The sequence below is a fragment of the Sorex araneus genome, chromosome 8, assembly GCF_027595985.1.
Source record: "Sorex araneus isolate mSorAra2 chromosome 8, mSorAra2.pri, whole genome shotgun sequence".
NCBI classification, from domain to species: Eukaryota; Metazoa; Chordata; class Mammalia; order Eulipotyphla; family Soricidae; genus Sorex; species Sorex araneus.
The window spans coordinates 21,988,025-22,007,278 of NC_073309.1; the positions used below are offsets into that span (position 1 = coordinate 21,988,025).

The window sequence follows — 19,254 nt, forward strand, 5'->3', positions numbered from 1 at the left end:
TTCCCATCATTACGTACAGCATCCTTACCTCAGAGTAATCCTACCACACTTGTCACTGTTCTTTTGGTATTTAATAAGGAAATCAAAACAAAAGGTCCATATTTTCCTTTTTTCAAGTATCAGTGACTGACAGCTTAAATAAAGTTCTTCTCGTGGACGGTTCCTTTGGCCAACAAAGAGCCTGCTAACTTGTCATTTCTAACAGCTGGTGTAAGATCATCTTCTGACCGTAGCAAACCTGTAAGGCTTGCTGTTCCCTCCAGCCAAGTTTAGAGTAGACCTCATTTCTGAGTAAAGCTTGGTCAGATTTTAAGTCTGTGGCATAGGTTTTCAGGGTCAACAAAACACTGTCCCGAAGAAGTCGCTTCCATGATGCTTTGAGCTTGGGGATATTTGTGATCAGTAGGCTATCCTCTTCCCCTTTGTCATCAGCCCATTCATCCTGGTCTTTAAACTCTCTGAACTCTTCAGCAGGCATGCAAAGTACCTAGACGCAACCATAGGGACCTTTCATTAGGAAGCACTACTTAAGTATTTTTGGGGGATTGATTTAGAGTCCTTTTATCTTAACATGTAGCAGGGTTTCTCTGGCATCTCACCCATTCTCTCTCATCTACGTTTTTACTCAACCCGTGTCATTGGTGGCTCACACGTGAGTGTGATTAACACAGATTGCAGCACCAAGTATCACCATGTTAAGTGACGTTCTCAGCCTTTACCTTTAGCGTGGTGATCAGTTCCTCTTCAGTCAGCACCTCTTTACGCCCGATCACAAAGGCTCCTTCTTCCCCTACCATTTCCAGTTTGCATAAGAAATCCCAGCGTTCATAAAGCAGTAGCTTTTCCGATTCAGTGTTTATTCCTGTAAGTAAAAAGTAATGTGAAAATCCCATTTTACCCAAGAACTCATTTTACCTTAGTCTATAACTGTCACTGTCATCCCGTTGCTCATCGATTCATTCGAGCAGGCACCAGTAACTAACGTCTCTCATTGTGAGACTTATAGTTACTGTTTTTGGCATATCCAATATGCCACGGGTAGCTTGCCAGGCTCTGCCGGGCGGGCGTGATACTCTCGGTAGCTTGCTGGGCTCTCCGAGAGGGGCAGAGGAATCGAACACAGGTCAGCTGTGTGAAAGGCGAATACCCTACCGCTGTGCTAAGTCTGTAAAGATCAGAGAAATGTGGGGCAAGGATAGACAATCACACTCACCCTGTAAAGCTGCTTCACGAACCGTCACCATCTGAATGTCAGCTGTATCATTAGTGTTGTCAGGGTATGGTTCAACAAAACCATACATATGGATCAGTTGCCAGTTAGCCATTTGACCATAAGTGTTGAATATCTCATGGCCTTCAGGAATAGGCTGAGTAGCTACCATCCGAAGACAGTTCTGGGATGGAAGGGAAAAACCGGGGCCAAGGTTCTTCACAGCCCACAAAGTACTTTAAGCCCCAGCCCACAAAGTACTTCCCTACTAGGAAGACCCTCCAACAAGTACATTTTAGTTGGGCGGACACCTGCTAGTCAGCATGCTATCTATAGTACCTGTTAGACTCTATAATGCAGAATGTAAGGGCTTAAAAAGATCAGCCTCAGATTTGGTTTTGGTTGGTTGGGGCGGGGTGGGGGAAATCACACCCAGTGATCACACTCAAGGCTTGCCTCAGTCTGCGCTCAGATCACTCCTAGTGGGGCTCAGGACACCAACGGTAGTGCTGGGGACGGAACCTGAGTGGACTTCATATAGACCAACTGCCTTATCCGATGTACTATATATGTATTTCTCTGGACCCAGCCTCCATGTTTTATTAGATGACCAGCGTTTTTTTAAAAAGTTGCCAGTTTGGGACCAGTGAGATAGTACCCTGAGCAACCAATTTTGTTTTTTCTTTTTTGGGCAAATTAAAAGAGCTGAGCGGTTAAAAACAAAGTAGGAAATGTAAATGAGATAAAATAGCACCTCTTATTATTTTTTTTTTAAATAGCATCCATTTCAAAATGGGTTTTGCTTTGGGGCCATGCCTGGTTATAAGCACAGGGGTCACTAGCGCAGTGCTCAGAGGACCACACTGCCAGGGTTCATGCCCACGCTGCCCAGTCTGTCAAGTTCTCTCTAGCCCCCATTTTGTAATTTTCAGTCCTGTACAGATTTAACAATTTGACACATGGCTGAAGGAACAGAGGGGGTCTTCAGACCTCTGACTGAGAATTGCCGCCCACCGACATGTTTTGTGCTCAGATTACTCAAAGATATTTAAGAGGAGGACTTCACTTACATGTTTGACAACATCCTATAGCTTTGCTGCCGCCCACTCACCCCGACCCCACCTAGCTTGAGTTCATTTTGTCCCACTGCTTGAGTCTAATGCTCAGTCAGTTCACATACAAAATTAAAAGCTGGAAAGGGTCCACTCACTGGAGAGTATTCTAGATTGGCATTGTGGTTGGCCACATGATTTAGGATGTCTGCAGCAGGCACCATCAAAGGGGCATTGGGCTCCTTTTCTTCATCCTCTTCCTCCAGTGGTTCCTGAAAGCTGTCAGAATTTGGCGGCAGCCCGGTGCGCAGTGAGGCTAGGGTGGGGCGCCTTCCCTCCGGTCCCGAAGGGGCTCCTTCACTGACCTGTAGGCCATCACTAGTGCCACAAGCTGGCGGTAGAGCTCCAGAGAGCGGACCGCGGGGCTGAAAAGATCAGGGTGGGCCTCCATGAAGGGCAGCACGATGGAACAGAACTCGCTGCGGATGTTGGCCAGATCCTTCTCCACCGCCTCGGGGACTCCCGTGCCCTGCAGCAACCGCCGGCGCTGCTCCTCCGGCCTGCAGCGACACCCCCGCGCGGGCCCCCCTGGCTGGCAGCTCAGTTCCTAGGCCGCGCCGGCTACGGGAGGGAGCTCCCCCAGTCCCTCCTAGGGCGTCTCACCAGAACATGGGGTGCTCCAACCGGCCCAGCTCGGGCCAGAGCGCGAAGTAAGGGCTCCAGGTGGAAGCCGGGGCCTGCAGCTCGTGGAGCAGCGCTAACAGCAGCGGCACCCAGCCCGACTGGCTCTGCAGCGCGCCTTGCTCTGCAAGGGACGCGGCGGTGAGGGCTCCGGGCGCTCCGGGCCGCCCCGCCGCGCCCCGCCGCGCCCCGCGCCGCACCTCGCTCCAGCAGGCCGCTGATGGAGCAGGTGTGCTGCGACAGCAGCGCGGCCCGCGGCACCGCGAACAGCAGCTCCCCGGGCTGCACGCTCTCCCGAGCCACCATGCCGTAGCCGGCCACCGTGCCCTGCCGGCTCACCGCCACCTGCGCGGGAAGGGCGGGCGGTGAGCGCCGGGCCGCCGGCCGCGCGCCCGCCCCGCGCCCGCCCCGCGCCCGCCGCTGCTCACCTTGGGGCTCAGCTCCAGCCCCACGTGCCGGCACCAGCGCAGGAAGCCGGCCACCGGGTCCGCGTCCCCGCCGCCCGCAGGCCCGGCCCCCGGGCACGGCCGCGAGGGCTCGCCGACGCCAGGGCGGGGCTCCGGGGGCGAGAGGGGGCGCGCGGGAGCGAGCTTGGGGGGCGCGCGCGGGCCGGCGGGCAGGGGCGAGCCCGGCGCCCGCGGCCCGCCACTCACCCGCCGGCGCTTGGCCTGCGTCGCCATGCTCGGAGGCCGCTTCCGGCTCCCGGCCCCGCCCCGGGGCGGGGCTCCGGAGGCCACGCCCCCGGGCCGCACCACGTGGGGATCGTGTCAGCCTGCTCCCGTCACTCCTGCCCCAAACAGCCTTCTTTGGGCGGTCGGGTGCAGGACGACGTCCCCGAGCCGCAGTGGGCCGGGCCCGACTCTCCATTGGCTGCCCTTCTGGCGTCGGAGGACGTCACTCCGCTGTGCAGGAGAAGCGGCGGGCCCCGAAGCCGGCCCCCTCGGAGCTCAGCGCCAGGGCGGCCCCCCCCCCCCTCGGCCTTTTTCTAGAATACGTTCTAACCGCATCATCATCGTGTTTTGCACAGAGCGGACGAGCCCGGGAAGGGAGTTCTCAGAGATGGGAAAGTCGTCCCCGCCACCTCCCCCCAGCCCCGCCTTTGACCCTGCTTGCTAACGTATCTGTTTCTCATGTACATAGCCCTTGAATTTTTATTAGCTGACACACAGCAAGAACTTTTTGCGATAGGTAAGGGGTAAATGCGCAGCTGAGTAATGCATCTCTAAGATGATGGTTTCAACGCGGGGGCAGGCGGTTAGCCATGGAAGAAACCTGGAGAGACGATGGTACAGCGGAGAGGGTGAGGTGTTTCTGCCTTGCACGCTGCCGACCTGGATTCAGTCCCCAGCACCCCAGGTGGTCCCCTGAGTATGGCCAGGAGTGATCCTTGAGCTCAGAGCGAGGAATAAGCACTGACCACAGCCAGGTGTGGCCCAAACAAACAAAAAACCACAAGCCAAAGAGCATAGAGGTTACAGACAAGGACTTTTATTTCCTTGGTTTTGGGCCATGCCCTGGCCATACTGGGGGTCACCCCCATCAGTGGTTGGGGATGCCATGGGTGACAGGGGTCAAACTTGGAGGGCCTATGTACACTCCAGTCCTTTAAGCCATCTCTCTTCAGAAGTCCAGCTCCCAGATAAATCTATCTCCTCGGCTGTGACAGTAAGGTAATAGCTACCTTGGAGAATTAGATAAGGATTGATAAGATGACGTGCTGGAGCGATAGCATAGCTTGCCTTGCACGTAGCCAACCCGGGTTCGATTCCTCCATCCCTCTCAGCCTGGCAATCTACTGAGAGTATCCGCCCACATGGCAGAGCCTGGCAAGTTACCCATGGTGTATTCAATGTGCCAAAACCAGTAACAAGTCTCACAATGGAAACGTTACTGGTGCCCGTTCGAGCAAATCGATGAGCAACGGGACGACAGTAGCAGTGAAGATGATGTAATAGTTGGAAATACAGACAGAAACCACGGCCTCAAGCCCCCTGGAGCCCAAGGAGCCATGAGACACGTTTCTTGGAGACTTTCCTGTGGTCCCCAGACATCACCACACCGAAGTTCTTAATTTCTTTATTAGCTTTTCAGCGAAGTTAACTTTCTACATTGACAAGGGCTTTTATTTGTTTTACATTTTGTCATCTCAAAGTCTCATGACATCAGCCACAAGAATACACAAAATTAGGCGCTTCACTTTGTACAGAGAGGAAAATAAGAAACTCCATAAAAGTTCACTCTGACGAGAGAGATGCCCTCGGATGGAAAACCGCACACAGCAGGACCCGATACACACAGATATATACTGTATAGATATTGATAGTGATCTCATCAAAGAACACAGGGGGAAAAAGATTGGCAGCACTATCTACAGTAAGTGGGATTAATCTACCAGCTTTTCAAACAGTCACATTCAATATTCAAAGGAAGCACGTGAGTGACTAGAACTGGGGACGGACTGACACCACCGGGCTCTAGGGCAGTCTAGTCATGGCTTAGATAACTGAAGGGGTGAGGTGTGCAGAGGGGATGCCGGTACAGCTGAACCCCGTCTCCCGCCCCTCCACAGCCCTGTAGGCTCCAGTGCTCTCTCCCCTTTGCACTTGTTTTTCGACTTGGCAGCAATTGATTTTGGCTCCGAGACAAAATGGCTTCTCATTTGGGGGCCAGGAGATTTGAACTGATGAGGGGTGGGGGGGGCGCAGAAGGCTCCGGACCCACCTGGGCAGGAGCGGGTGCTGCATGTGGCGGGGAACATTCCTCATCTGCCAGGAACCGGCCCCTCCCGCCGCAGCCAGTCATGGCCTCCGTCTCCGTCCTCCCTGCCCCGGCCCGGTTCTCTCCACTGAGCTTTCCTGAGTGACGTGGAATTTTGACCAAACTCCCCCCAGAGAACCACCCTGCTTCCAGTGGGGGGGGCAGCCTGGGCCCAGCTATTGAGTCCTCCATGAAGTCTGGCACGAAAAGGGGTCTCCAGGAACTCAGCATGGACTGCTGCCCGCCCCTCACCTCCCCCAAGGCAATCCTCATCATCTTTCCTCGGCCCCCAGTCAAGGACCAGGTGTGCGAGGGGGAAAGGTGTAGGTTTGTGGGGTTCCTGCCTCACATCCGCCTCCGTGGTCTGTCTGTCTGTCCCTGCAGCACCAACCACCCGGGAGCCCCACTCAGCCCTGGTCAGGGTGGTGGCCTCGCATGGCGCCCTGCGCACAACTGCCACACACAACCAGCGGTGCCCGCCGCTCCCCCCTTCCCCTCCGGCCAGTGTCCGAGCTGGGCGCCCTGAGCCTGCGCGCCCAGCACCCACCTTCTCGAACCCCCCAGGTTCCATCCCCAGCATCGTGCTGCTCCGGTTCTGATCTAGATTCTGATCCCGAGTCCCGGGCAGGAGACGACTCTGGCTCTTTATAGCAACCCCCCCTCCTTCCGGACACCCCCCCCACCATCCCCCCTGGCAGCCCCGAGCCTGCAGAGAGCGAGCTCTGCCAGGGCGGTGGCGGCGGCGGGAGCAGTGAGCCCCTCAGAGCCCCTCAGACCGCCGGGAGACTCTGCTGCAGCGGCTGACAGGGAGCCCCTCGCTGTTGTCGGCTCTTCGATTTTTTTTTTTTTTTAGAAAAAGAAGTAACCCCGTTTCTTCCCCTTTGCCCTCACAAAAATAAACTAAACGGAAAATGAGCGGGCGCAAGGATGGCGGGGGGAGGACGTGGGTGCGGCGGGCAGGTGGGCGTCCCGGGAGGGGGCCCGGGCTTAGCACGACACCTCCATGGTGTGGCTGACCTGGCCCAGGCCCTCGTTGCTCTCTGACAGCGTGCAGGGCTGCGGGCGGCCCTCCGCGGAGCCGGCGCTGGTGAGGGACGCGGTGCGGGAACGTGCCAGTCGGGTCATGCTGGCCGAGGGCACTGTGGACAGAGCCGGGCGTGAGCCGCGCCAGGGCCAGGTAGAGGCGGGGTGGGGGTGCGGGGGTCACACACGCCAAGCGCCCGCAGAGCTCAGTCCCCGAGGCAGGGGCTCATCCAAGCGGGGCGATGCCTCCCCCCAGCCGCATTCCCCACTCTCGGCCAAGGCCAGGCATGCAGCGCCAGCAGCACGGGCGGGGGGCCGGGGGGCCCCCACAGCGGCCAGCATGACCCTGCTCCCAACAGCCAGCCAGAGCCCGGCAGGAGTGGTGGGCGCGGGCAGGCCCCCACAGGGAGGGGGATGGGGCGCCTCCAGTCCCATTCTGCCCTCACTCCGCTCCCCCTGGAGAGGCTCCGCACGGGGCACCCTAGAAGCAAGCCTGTTCTCGGCCCGCCCTCCAGAGCCCCCCGAGCTCTGGGGCTGCAGGGGCTCTGGAGGGAGTGAGACCCGGGTTCGAACCACAGCAAGACGCAGCCTGGCTGCAGCCCGCAGAGGCAGGGCGGGCCGGGCATGCAGCGGGCTTGGGGCTACCTGTGCCTCCACTCAGCCTCCGGTCCTTCAAGTGCGCAACTAAGAGAGAAGAAGCCAGAGAGTGGCGGGTGGGGGACACGGGGGGCACAGAGACAGGGACAGGCGCCGAGGGGGGCGGCAGAGCCACCGAAGGCAGGCCCTGGCGGGGCTTTTCCTGCCCACCCGCCACTGCGGTCAGTCGCTCAGAAGGACCCACAGCTCCGACTGCCCTTGGCCCTAGGCACCCCCGCAGCACAGCGGGGGGCCCACCTCGCCTTCTCCTCCTGGGCAGCTGGACTCTGAGGGCCCCAGGCCAAGGGCCAGTGGGGGCCTCTGGGGTTGCTGGGGGGTGTTCTTGGGATGGTACTGCCCCGAGCCTACACGTGTCCCTCTGGAGCCTTGCTCAGCCCCCACCAAGGGTGCCTAGAGGAAGGGGTGCAGGGGCAGGGAGGGCAGGCTTGGGAAAGGAGGGGTGTGGGGAAAGGAGGTGTGCAAGGACGAGGAGGGCAGGCTAAGAGAAGGGGGTGTTGGGGAGGGCAGGCTGGGGAGAGGATGGGTGTGGGGGAAGGAGGGGTATGAGAGGAGGAGGGACATAGGGAAGAGGAGAGATGTGGGGGAAGGAGGGTTGTGGGGAGGAGGAGGGGTGCGGGGGGAGGGCCAACTCCGGGATCCTCAGAACAGCAGAGCATGGGGGGGGGGAGCTGCCCCTCAGGGCCTCGGCCTATCCCAGTCTTCCCCACCTCCCCAAACAGCCACAGGACCCCCAGGCTCACTCCTGTGACACCCTGGGGCTGGCGTGCCGAAGGCCTCCCCCCAGACAGGCCCTGCCCCACGGGCGCCCCCAACCTCCCAAGGGTGCGCGGGTCACTCACTGTAGCCCATGCCTTGCAGGAAGTATTTGAAGGCCTCGGTCAGCTTGCCGGGCTGAGGAGAGAGACGGGCACTGAGTGGGGGGCCCGGGGGGGGGCTCATCCCAGGTGAGGGAGGGAGGGAGGGAAGGAGGGAGGGTCATGTCTCACCTGGGTGACCTGGGGTAGTCCCCCGGAATCTGCCATCTGCAGGGAAGAGAGGGGGTGAGCAAGCTGGGGCCCGCCCACCCTGCCCGGGCCCCGGGCGCGCCCGAGGAGGGACTCACCTTCAGGAAGGTCGTGGTGGTGGGGTCCAGCTTCGAGTTGCAGTCCACCTGGGCAAGAGGGGCCAGCTGGGTGTGTTGGGCGCAGCACCCAGGACCCTCACCCGGAGCTGGCGAGCAGCCCCGCCCCTCCCCTGCAGGGCAACAAAGGGGGAGACACCCCCATGCAGGCCGCCCCAGCCTCCTGCTGACCGGAGACCCGAGTTCCACCTTGCCCAGCCAGGCGCAGCCCCAGGCCCGCTCAACACCCCCCCACCCTGCCCTGCTCAGTCCTCCCCTCCTCGGCACCCCCAGTCACACCCCCAGTGCCTCACCCACCAGCCCCCAAGTCCTGCTCATCCCCCACCCCCCACCCGTCTCGCCCTCCAGCTCTGCTCAACCCCTGGTGGTCCCTCTTATCCCCCAACCCCACTCACCTGCTAGCCCTAGTCACCCCCCGCCCCGCTCCCCCCTACTCCAGCCAGTTACTCTCACCACCCCCCCCACCACCCTGCTCACCACTCCGTCCTCGGCCGGCGCGTTATCACCAACCACCAGCATCACGGGGCAGCTGCGCACACAGAGAAGGCGTGTTAGGGGGTGTCGAGGTGTCTGGGGGCTGTTGGGGTGCAGGTAGGGGGCGGGGGGGCACTCACCGCAGCGTCTTAGCGTTGGGCACTGTTCCAGGCCGGTTGATGTCCAGGTCCCTGCGGCTGCAGGGAGGAGACGAGGCAGAGGTGGGCACCGGGGCCTGGGCCCCCAGCCTAACCCCCCATCATGCTCCCAGAGCTCGGGCTCTGCCCCGCTCAGAGGCGGGAGACGGCGTTGCCCCAGGTCCCAGCAGGTGATACGGGCGGGACAGGTGATACAGCACAGCAACGGGGGAGACTCCCACCCCCATGCATTCCAGGGGGCTCAAAATGCACAGACGACCCCCGCCCCCAGAAGCCTTCCCTGGGCACAGCTGTGCTGCGGGGTGTGGGGTTCGGGGAATGAGCGAAGGGCGAGGTAAGGGGCTGGCCCCTGCCCAGAAGGAAACCCCCAAAGGGAGGAGCAGAATTTGAACCCCGCAACTTTGTCTGAACTGACTCCCAGCGCTGGGCTGAGGCTCCCTGCCCGGCATCCCTACGGGAGCAGGCCCTGAGCACGCAGCCCCCGAGGCGAGGCGGGGGTGCGCGGGGGTCCCCCACCTGTTGTACATGTTCCAGAAGAGCTGCAGGTTGGCCTGGTTCACGACGTTGCTCATCTGCTGCCGGCAGCTCTGCACCAGCTCCGTGTTGTTCACCAGCTCCTCCTGGGGGGCACCAGCGCAGGGGTGGGGGGCCCGCCAGTCTGGGGGCCTCCTGAGGTGTGGCAGAACCTCCCCGGCTCCCCCCACCCGCTTGCCCGCCTGGCGTGCCCTTACCTGGCTGAACAGGTGGGCGAGCACTGTGTCAGGGAGCGCACTGGTCAGGCCAGAGAGCTGTGGAGTAGGTGGGCGGGCTGTGTCGGCGCCTGGGCCCACACCCCCTCGCCCCAGCACCCCCCCCCCCGGCCGGTCCCCTCACCTTGGTGGCCGCCCAGTCGATCCAGCCCTTGCCGTTGGGGTCGATGTTGATGAGCACCAGCCCCTCCACCAGGTCGGGGAAGATGAGCTGCAGGACGAGGGGACAGGGGGCTGTGACCCTCTGGCCTGGCCCGACTCGCAGCAGGCTCTGGGGAGAGCGAGCTGCTTCCGGGACTCCCAGGTGCCCTGGTGACCCCACTGGCTGCGCCAGGGGCTGCCTGTGCCCACCCACCCGCCGCCTTTCCATCACACGTGAGACGCGTGTCTGATAAGAGAGCGCCTCTGACAGCGGCAAAGACCAGGGCTAAGCGTTTGTCTTGCACGTGGCTGACCCTGGTTCAGTTCCCCCGCACCCCATTGCGGTACCCTGAACTCTGCCAGGAGTAGGCCCTGAGCACCACCGGGTGTGGCATCCCCCCCACAAACACAAACACAAACACAAACACAAAATAGAGGCTGGAGGCTGGAGTCCTGTTTCCAGTTTAGAACTACAGGAGCAGCGCCCCTGGTGGAGAAACAGGAAACACCGTGTCACCACGGAAAGCAGGTTGGGAGCAGAGAAAAGCAGAAACGGGCTTCGGGGCATCTCCAGTTCAGGGATGCTTCCAGGGCAGACCCAGGGTCAGGGAACAGAAGGGGGCGGTCCCTAAAAATGCTTCGAAATAAGTCTGGCTGGTGAGCAGCCAGTGTCTGGTTTGCACCCCTATTTTATGTTGGCTTGGGCGCCACACCCGGCCGTGTTCAGTGCTTCCCCTTGGCTCTGTGCTCGGGGATCACTACTGCGGGCACAGGGTACTGGGGAGTGAACCAGGTCAGCCACATGGAAAGCAAGTGCCAAGTTCTGGTGCTACTACCGCTCTGGTCCCTCTATATCTATTTGGGGGAGGAGGGGCGATTGCTCCCAAACTGTGCTCAGGAGCTACAAGGACCCCACTGACAAGTCTCAGCTTTGGTTCAGCACAAGGGCCTGAGGGCATGGCCCTGCTCAGGCAGAGCTGGGGGTGCCGGGGCCATCCTAGCAGAGCTGGGGGTGCCAGGGCCATCCTAGCAGAGATGGGGGATAACTGGGCCACACCCAGCAGGGCCTGGGAGACCCTACAGTGCTAGAAATTGAACCCGGGTCAAGCAATCTCCTGGCCTTGTGCATCTACGTTATAGCCCAAGGGCACATAAAGATTTTTTTTTTCCTTGCTTTTTGGGTCACACCCGGCGATGCACAGGGGTCACTCCTGGCTCTGCACTCAGGAATTACTCCTGGCGGTATTCAGGGGACCATATTGATGCTGGGATTCGAACCCGGGTCGGCCGAGTGCAAGGCTATCACTCCAGCCCCAGGCACATAAAGATGTCTCAAACACAAAGGGATCACAAATAGGAAACGTTTAAGAAGCCCTGGGCTAGGAGCCAGACAGCAAGTACAGGGGTGAAGGCGCTTGCCCTGAGGTGTGCCACTGACCCCAGCTGGACCCCCAGCACCATGCACGGTTCCCTGAGCACAGAGCCAGGAGTAGCCCTGGAGCACTGCTGGGTGTAAACACAAACCAGGTCCCCTCCAAAACCAAAAACAACCCTCCCACCCCCGCAGCTTAAACAAAATGCCCACCCTTGAAGAGACTGTTGTAAAAGGAGGAAACAACTTCCACAAAACATCCCTCTATATCCCTCTTTCCTTTTTACTGCTACTATTGCTATTATTGTTTCTTTGTTGTTGTTGTTGTTGCTGTTTGTTTCTTTTTGGGTCACACCCGGCAATGTTCAGGGCTTACTCCTGGCTCTGCATTCAGGAATTACTCCTGGCGGTACTCAGGGGACCATATGGGATGCCGGGGATTGAAGCCCTGTCAGCCACGTGCAAGGCAGACACCGTCCCCACTGTACTATTGCTCTGGCCTCAAATTATTATGTTTCTTGGTCGTGGGTCCTGCCCAGTGATGCTCACCACGTTACTCCTGCCTCCGTTCTCACGAGACTGTGGTGTCAGGGTTCAAGCTCACGGCTCTCCCAGGCGCCCCAGGCCCTGAACCACCTCCCGGTGCTGCACCCCCAGGGCCGCTCAGTGAGGAGTGAGCCCGGCACTGCCTCACTCCCCTACCACCACGGACCAACATCCCCGAGCCTGTTTCAGGGCACTGTTATAAAGGCCACCCGCGCCCTCTTCCGCTGTGCGTCCGTGTCTGGGGAAACAATCCCATCGTCATGCCAAGTTTGGGGAGGCAGAGACTGGCCTAAGATGAACAAAATGGCTATGCTGACCCCCAAACTGGGAATTCTTGCATATATATTTGATAAACACACACATGTGTATACACAAACACACATATATATGTTGAAGGGGGTCAGACTTGGCAATGCTCATGGATTCCTCTGGCTCTGTGCTTAGGACTCACTCCTAGCAGTGCTCAGGGACCATATGGGGTGCCAGGGATTGAACCCAGGTTGGCCCTGTGCTGGGCAAACACCCAATGTGCTGTACTGCTGCTCCAGCCCATGAAATGCAACTTTCTCAGGATGACACCTCATCCACTCCCTGGGTACCATTTTAGTTGAGCAGGATTCCTGTGTAAACACCACCTGGACCCGTGAAATGAGTGTTCAGCAGGTGGGGTGAGCAGTCAGTGGGCTAGTACTGTGCCCCAAAAAACTTTTATTTCAGGCTGTGGTGAAGAAGTTGCAATTTAGTCTCTGGGAAAAAAAAACGTACAGGAAAAGGAACTTCTGGGTATAGAGCAAAAAGCTAGTTTCCTTGAAGGAAACAGGAAAGGTTGGGGCCGGGAAGACAGTATAGCAGGTAAAGGCACATGCCATGTATGCAGCTAATCTGGGTTGCCTGAAGCCCCATCAGGAGTGAGCCCTGAGCACAAAGCCAGGAGTAAGTCCTGAGCACTGCTGGGTGTGGTTCAAACACACACACACACACACACACACACACACACACACACACACACACACACATGCAACGAACAGGAAAGGGTCTCAGGTCCTGGCTTGGCCCCCAAAGAGGGCAGCCCGGGCTGCGGGGGGTCTGGGTGGGGGGGCACTGGCGGGGTCACACTCACCGCAAACTGGGCCAGCACGTAAGCCCCAGCTCCCACGCCGATGCCGATCACATACTTGAACCTAGCGGGGAACATGGGCCCGTCACACTCGGGCTGGCCCCACCTGCCGCCCTCAGTCGAAGCCCACCGCCCCCCAGCCCAGGGCAGGTGGGGGGCACTCACCCAAAGTGCTGGACCACGCTGGGGAGCATGGCTGCCAGCTGCTCCATGGAGGGGAACTGGTACCTGCGGGCAGAGCTGGGGTGAGGCCTGTGCGGGGCTGGGGCTGGGGCTGGGGCGGTGCCGGGGACAGGTCTCCGGGCACTTACCCCTGAGGAAACTGGGACGCCCCCACCTGCTGGCCAGGGGCGTCCACGTGGCACACCACGAAGTGCTTGGTGATCTCCTGCATGTCCTCGGAGTTGAAGAAGGTGTCGAAGCACAGTTTGTCTGCAAAGACACGCTCCTCAGTGGAGGGGCCGACCCAGGGGCGGCCTCGGGGGCTTGGGGGGCCCGGCAGGAGGAGAGAGGCATCTCTGCACCCACAGACTCTGGGGGCCGGAGAGCCAGATGAGGCGACGGGTACTTACGGTTGAGGCCCACGTCGTGGTAGGTGAGGATGGCTGGGCGGTTCCCCTTGGGGGACCCCCGGATCACCACGTGCAGGAGGCCGTAGGGCGTTTCGATGTCATGTTCCTGTGGGAGTTGGAGACGGCGCTGGACCCCCGAGGCACCCCGCCCCCACTCCAGCTCCTCCAGAGAACCAGGCTACGGGGGCCGTGGGGTCTGCAGGGGACCATACCGCCACAGGGAAGGGACACCCCCCCTCTCATCACCCCAAGTGTCCCCCAGAGAGGACAGACTGACGGAGTCTGCCTTCAGCACAGGCCCTTGAGCTGGTTTGCTCTGGTAAGTTCTAGTCCCCTCTGCACTTGGGCATGGGGACATGCTGACCCCGGTGACATGAGGCCTGGACCCCCACTCACTTTCACCCCCAGACCTCCCTGAGCCCTGCAACAGCAGCTGTTTCTGAGGAGAGAGGCCAGACAGCCTTGCCCGCCTGCCCCTTGCCCCCTGCCCCCGGCCACTTCTCTGCCCCACCCCAGCTTCTTTTGGTTTTGGGGGTCACACCTAGTGGTGCTCAGGACTGACTCCTGGCTCTGAGCTCAGGGGTCACTCCTGGTGGGCTCAGGGAACCACAGGGGACGGCAAAGCCAGGTTGGCAAAAGTGCTACTCCTGTACTTAAAGAGTACCCCTCTTCGGCCCCACCCCATGTTCTGTTTTTGGTTTTGGGGCCATACCTGGCTCTGTGCTCAGGGGTCATTCTGGCGGTGCTCAAGCGACCAGAGGGGTGCCAGGGATCGAACCCGGGTCGCAGCGTGCAAGGTAAGTGCTCTCCCTGCTGGACTATCTCTCTGCCCCCCTGCAAGTCCTTGCTCCTCGCATCCTTCCACCTGGAATGCCTCTCCCCAAGGCCTCCCGTGACCCCGCAAGACTCAGGCCCCACCCCAAGCCTGGGATGAAGGGCCCCGTCGGTGCCGCTCCCAGCTACTCCTCGGCTCCCAGAGCACATGGTGTATGGAGGAGCCTGGGTACCCCGAGCCCCGGGAGAGACCCCTGCAGACTCACTCGGGGCCAGTTGGCGGGAAGACCCAAGAAAGGTGGGTGCGAGGTGAAGGGCAGCGTGACCCTGCATGGCGCGGCCCCGGGCGGCTGCGGGAAGGCTGCGGTGGGCTTGGGTCAAGGACAGAAGGAAACGGTACTTGGGCCCAGAGACCCCAGCTCCCGCCTCTCACGGGACAGAGGAGACGCAGGCCGCAGGGATGGCAGCACCGGGACAGGCCTGGAGTCTAGGAGCAGCCTGTGACGGGCCGAATGCCGCATCCCGAGAGCTCATAGGAGCTCGCTTCTGCCGGGAGCCCCATTGTCCTGGGGGCACCGGCGCCCCCACGGCCTCCCTGCTTCCCTGCCCCCTGCCGCATCCCCCTCAGCTGCCTTCTGTGCGCTGCAAGGGCAAGTCACCCAGGCGAGGAAACTGAGGCCGGGAAGGGAGAAATGACTTGCTCAAGGTCAAGTGCAGAGCAGGCCAGTGGGCCTTGCCGGAGGCCAGCCTCTGGGGTTGGGGGACAGCCCGCAGGTGGCATTTCTGCGGGGGAGATCCAGCACCACCCCAGAGCAGTCTCTCGCTCCCCCCCCCCAACTGCAACTCTCCTGGCTGGGGAGGGAGGGGGGCAGGCGGGGAGCCCCTGTCCCGAATGCTGCAATGCGATTCCCGAGCTCCTGAGGGGGCCTCAGGAGCAGCCCCCCCAGCCCGGACCTTCCTCCACCTGCGTGTATAGGGGGCACACCTCTGCCCCCGCAGCCCTCCTGGGGGTGGAAGTCAGCAGAAGCCCTCACCCCAATAACACTCAGCTCCCTGGGGAAAATGGCAGGGCTGGGCCAGGGCGGGGCGGGTGACCTTGGCTGAACCCCGGGGGTGACCTCCCTGCGCCTCTTCCCACCCAGAGCGGGGATGCAGGGAGCTGCGGAGAAGGAGGCCAGGCCCGTTCCCGGGGGGCTGCGGGGGGAGGGGAATGCGCCGAGCAACCCCCCCAGCGCTGCCATTGGCTCCAGGTGACGTCAGAGCCCAACCCTCATCTCTGGTGGGCAACACGGAGGCACTGCGACAGAAGGGGGGGGGGCTCGGGTGCCCCTCTCGGCCAGGCCTCTCCTCGCCCACGACCTTCAGAGGTGCGGGCACCGGCGGGGGTGGCCTCGCGGGAGGCGCGTGTAGCCTCCTTCCATGGGGGCATCAGGAATTCGGCGGATGGCGTTGGGGGTGGGGGCGTGCGGGTCATCCCTGGTCTGCGGATGGGGCAGGGCAGGGAGGCAGGGGAGGCCTGGGGCTGCAAGGTCCCTGCCTCGGCCTCCACCAGGGCAGGGAGACCACTGGCTGCGCCTCAGGGCGCCAGTGCGGCTTCCCCCACCCGATCCGAAGGCGCGAGGACCCCCAGGAGACCCCAGCCTCAAGGCCCGGCGGGCCAAGAGGTCCTGGCTCTGCCAGCCGCGGCTCCCGGGGAGCGGGTCGGGAGGGAGGATGCTGTTTGGGGGGTCGCGCTACGGGTGCAGTCACCCCAGCCCTCTAAAGCACCGGACGCCCCGAGCCGGGCGGGCACGCTGCAGGCGGGGCCGCGCCCTCCCCCCGGCCGCCCCCCGGACCCCGACTCACCCCATCCCAGCACTCGGGCATCTTGCCAGGGAGGCGGCGCGCCTCGACCTCGAAGAGCTAACAAAGGCCTAAGGCTCCGGGCTCCAGCGGTCGGGGTCGACGCAGGTGGGAGACCGGCGGCTCAGTCGCGGGGTCCCCGGCCCTTTATAGCCGAGCCCGGCCCGGCCTCGGCGCCCCTCCTCGCTGCAGGGCTGCGGCTCACACCCGCTCACCGCGCCCCCGTCCCCGGATTGGATGCCGCCGGGTCGGCTGCGCTCCCATTGGCCGCTGGGGCCCTGGAACCGCCCACCCTGGCACGGCTCCGCCCATTCCCGTCACGCCCGGACCCCGGCCGCTGCCCAGCGCGGACCGCGCACCCGCGGGCGCACGCCCACTGCCGCCGCCGCTACCGCTGCACCCCGGGAGCCCGGCCACCCTGTGTGAGCCACACAGGTGCCCCGACGCCCCTAACCCACACCGGGCAGTGCAGGCTGCGGCGCAGAGCGGGCATCAAGGGTCCCCAGTCCGGGAAGGTGGGTCCGCAGCACGCAACCAGAGGGGCGTGGGGTCCCTGGGGGTCTGCGGGGCAGCTCCTTGCCTCCGCTACTCCCCTAGGGCACCCCTGCTCTGTCCCGTGCAAACCCGGGGCCAGCGGTGTGGCCCAGCACCGCACCCTCCCCATCCCTACCCCCACCTGCCAGGTTGTTTTTGCAGGAGTAGCTGTGGCTGGGCGGGTGCACCTGCCCGGTTCCCGCAGCGCCACCCGGCCCACCGCTCTCCTGGGCTCCAGCCCCCCACCCCCACCCCCGCAGGCTCCCTGTGCCCATGCGCAGCCAGGAATGAGGGTGGCATAGGGTGGGGCGGGGGTGGTTCGCTGGAGCTGGCGGAGGAGAGGAAGCAGGCCGGCTCGGGGAGGGAGGGGAGGAGGAGGTCACCCCTGGACGACGGATAGGCCAGGGAGGGGTGTGGGGTGTCTGTGCCCCCATTCTGTCTCTTTGGTGAAGAAACCAGCCAAGCTTCCGCAGAGCCGGCTTGCACCACACACCCCGTGCGGGCTGGTCGTGACGGGGGTGACCTGCCTACACGGGCCCATGTCCTCTGGCGGGGTCACCGTTTTCCCTACTCCATCTCTCACCCTCACTTTGTGTGTGGTGGGCAGCCAAGGTGTGGTATAGGTTTCTCCTCGCCCCTCAGGTCTGGGGGTGCGTCCTGTTCTCCACAGCCCAGGAGCAAGCTCCAACAGCCGAGGCAGCCCGTGGGGGGTCAGCCAGGTCCCCTGGATGCCCACAAACCCCCCAGGGCTCGGGGAGGTGGGGGGGCGGGGGTCTCCCACTCTCTGTGCCACCAAACCCTTCACCTTCCATGGTCCCCGTCCATTCATGCCCATCTGACCTCTGACCTCTGCATGGCCTTCCCACCCTAGCCCCGGTGGGCAGCTGACCTCGGGCACCGTCCCCCTCGAAGCCCAATGGTGCCGGGACCAGCAGCTTCAGACGGCAGATCTCCCGCCCCGCCCCACCCGCCAGGAGGTCTGCACAGAGTGGACATTCGCTCTCTGGCTTAGGCCATCTGCACACAGGAATTTTGCTTTCCTCACCCAACTGTTAGAAGGCTGAGGGGGGAAAGCTGCATTCACTGTTCCGGTTCCGACCCACAGCCGCCCAGACCCCCACCAGGCTTGGCCGGGGAGAAACGGCAGCATGCGGCTGCTGGCCTCAGTCTGTCAGCTCCCCTCCTGGAGTTCTGCCCGACAACGCCGCGCCCAGCGCCACGCCGGCTGCTCCTCACAGCACAGCTGCCCTGCTGTGTGCCACTGAGCAAGTCAGTCAGCCTCGCTGAGCCTCCGCTTCTGCGAGTGGGAGGGGGAGCAGCAGCTACAAGCATCACACTCCACTCTTACAAAGCCCTGCAGCACAGATGCCACTCCGGGGGGCTCCCCCTACTCATGGTGACCGCCCGAGAGATCTGTTTGATGTGCATCAGGCATTTCATCCTCGGGGTGTGTGTGTGTGTGTGTGTGTTGCCTGGTGTTGCTCCTCTCATGGCAGTGCTCAGGGACGATGTAGTGTTGGGGGTTGAACCGGGGTCCCTCGCCTGTTGGGAGATCTCTTGGGGCTTCTTTTTTTTTTTTTGCTTTTTGGGTCACACCGGGCGATGCACAGGGCTTACTCTTGGCTCTGTCCTCAGGAATTACTCCTGGCGGTGCTCAGGGGACCATATGGGATGCTGGGAATCGAACCCGGGTTGGCCGCGTGCAAGGCAAACGCCCTACCCGCTGTACTATTGCTCCAGCCCTCTCTTGGGGCTTTTGTTTCACCCCATGAAGGAAAAGGCAGTCCAGAGAGGTTTGCTGACGCCTCCACATCACACAGACAGTGAGCCCAGAGCCAGGGACCAGGAGCCGGGACCTGGCCCACCCGAGAAGGGGTCCATCTCAGCTGCCTCCCTGCTGGGTCTCATCCAGGACACCCCCAGGGGTGGGGCGGGGGAGGACCAAGAGGAGAGGAAGCTGTGACAGCGCCTGTCCTTCCGGCCCCCTGCTGGTGGGTCACAGAGGTGAGCAGAGTAGGGGGCAGGGCCCCTGGGGAGGGACCCCCATTCCCACTAGGGCCTTCCTTCCTGTGCCATGTCCCGCTGGGTGGACACAAGAGTTCCTAGGTTTCGCTGTCCCCTCCGCAGGCGCCCGGGAAGGGGCCAGGTAGGGACAGAGAGCTCAGAGATATCTGTTTGATGTGCATCAGGCATTTCACTCGCAGACAGGGCACGTGACGCGCACCAGAGCAGGGGGCCAGGACAGCTGAGGCACCTGGGTGGCATTTGTTACCCCCCCGCCCCCACACCCACCCTGTGCTTGGGGCTGGCGCTCCACGGTGCCCTTGCAGGGGTGCGGCGCCCGGTGCGGCGCCCCGTGCAGCGAGGAGCCCGAGGCACCCCCACCTCCTTCCGCATTACCAGGCCGGCCAGTCACGGGCTTCAGACGCTGACCCAAATTGAAGTCTGGCCTCGGCCAGGGTAGGGGTGTGGGGC

The 19,254-nt window shown here is 61.9% G+C and overlaps 2 protein-coding genes across 6 annotated transcripts in view; both read right to left on the minus strand.

Annotated features, from left to right (window-relative positions):
- Positions 1-56: 56 nt before the first annotated feature.
- Positions 57-3,637, minus strand: SETD6 (SET domain containing 6, protein lysine methyltransferase). The gene is made up of 8 exons (XM_055144993.1): positions 3,372-3,637; positions 3,144-3,288; positions 2,926-3,067; positions 2,628-2,822; positions 2,421-2,541; positions 1,214-1,394; positions 720-862; positions 57-487 (listed from the first exon to the last, which is right to left on the minus strand). Exons 1-8 carry the CDS (start codon positions 3,621-3,623, stop codon positions 185-187), a joined length of 1,482 nt encoding a protein of 493 aa, XP_055000968.1. The 5' UTR covers positions 3,624-3,637; the 3' UTR covers positions 57-184.
- Positions 3,638-5,005: 1,368 nt separating this feature from the next.
- NDRG4 (NDRG family member 4) overlaps positions 5,006-19,254 on the minus strand; it is a 36,894-nt gene continuing 22,645 nt past the window's right edge. For 2 of the 5 annotated variants that reach the window (XM_055146388.1, XM_055146386.1), the window contains exons 4-17: positions 13,630-13,735; positions 13,369-13,489; positions 13,223-13,285; positions 13,061-13,121; positions 10,006-10,092; positions 9,864-9,920; positions 9,649-9,752; positions 9,115-9,171; positions 8,978-9,029; positions 8,483-8,530; positions 8,367-8,402; positions 8,220-8,271; positions 7,369-7,407; positions 5,006-6,839 (exon numbers count right to left, since the gene is read on the minus strand). In XM_055146388.1, coding sequence (XP_055002363.1) covers positions 6,688-6,839; positions 7,369-7,407; positions 8,220-8,271; positions 8,367-8,402; positions 8,483-8,530; positions 8,978-9,029; positions 9,115-9,171; positions 9,649-9,752; positions 9,864-9,920; positions 10,006-10,092; positions 13,061-13,121; positions 13,223-13,285; positions 13,369-13,489; positions 13,630-13,735 — 1,035 coding nt within the window. In that variant the 3' untranslated portion in view covers positions 5,006-6,687. Of the gene's footprint in view, positions 6,840-7,368; positions 7,408-8,219; positions 8,272-8,366; positions 8,403-8,482; positions 8,531-8,977; positions 9,030-9,114; positions 9,172-9,648; positions 9,753-9,863; positions 9,921-10,005; positions 10,093-13,060; positions 13,122-13,222; positions 13,286-13,368; positions 13,490-13,629; positions 13,736-16,248; positions 16,457-19,254 lie in introns of those variants that run through there. The other 3 variants (XM_055146389.1, XM_055146390.1, XM_055146387.1) reach the window with 3 other exon arrangements.

Coding starts and splice junctions, on each gene's coding strand:
- SETD6 (XM_055144993.1), bottom strand. CDS start 3,623: ATGGCGACGCAGGCCAAGCGCCGGCGGGTGAGTGGCGGGCCGCGGGCG. Junction 3,068..3,143: donor CAGCGGCCTGCTGGAGCGAG/GTGCGGCGCGGG, acceptor CGTCCCTTGCAG/AGCAAGGCGCGCTGCAGAGC. Junction 488..719: donor AACTGATCACCACGCTAAAG/GTAAAGGCTGAG, acceptor GGTTGCGTCTAG/GTACTTTGCATGCCTGCTGA.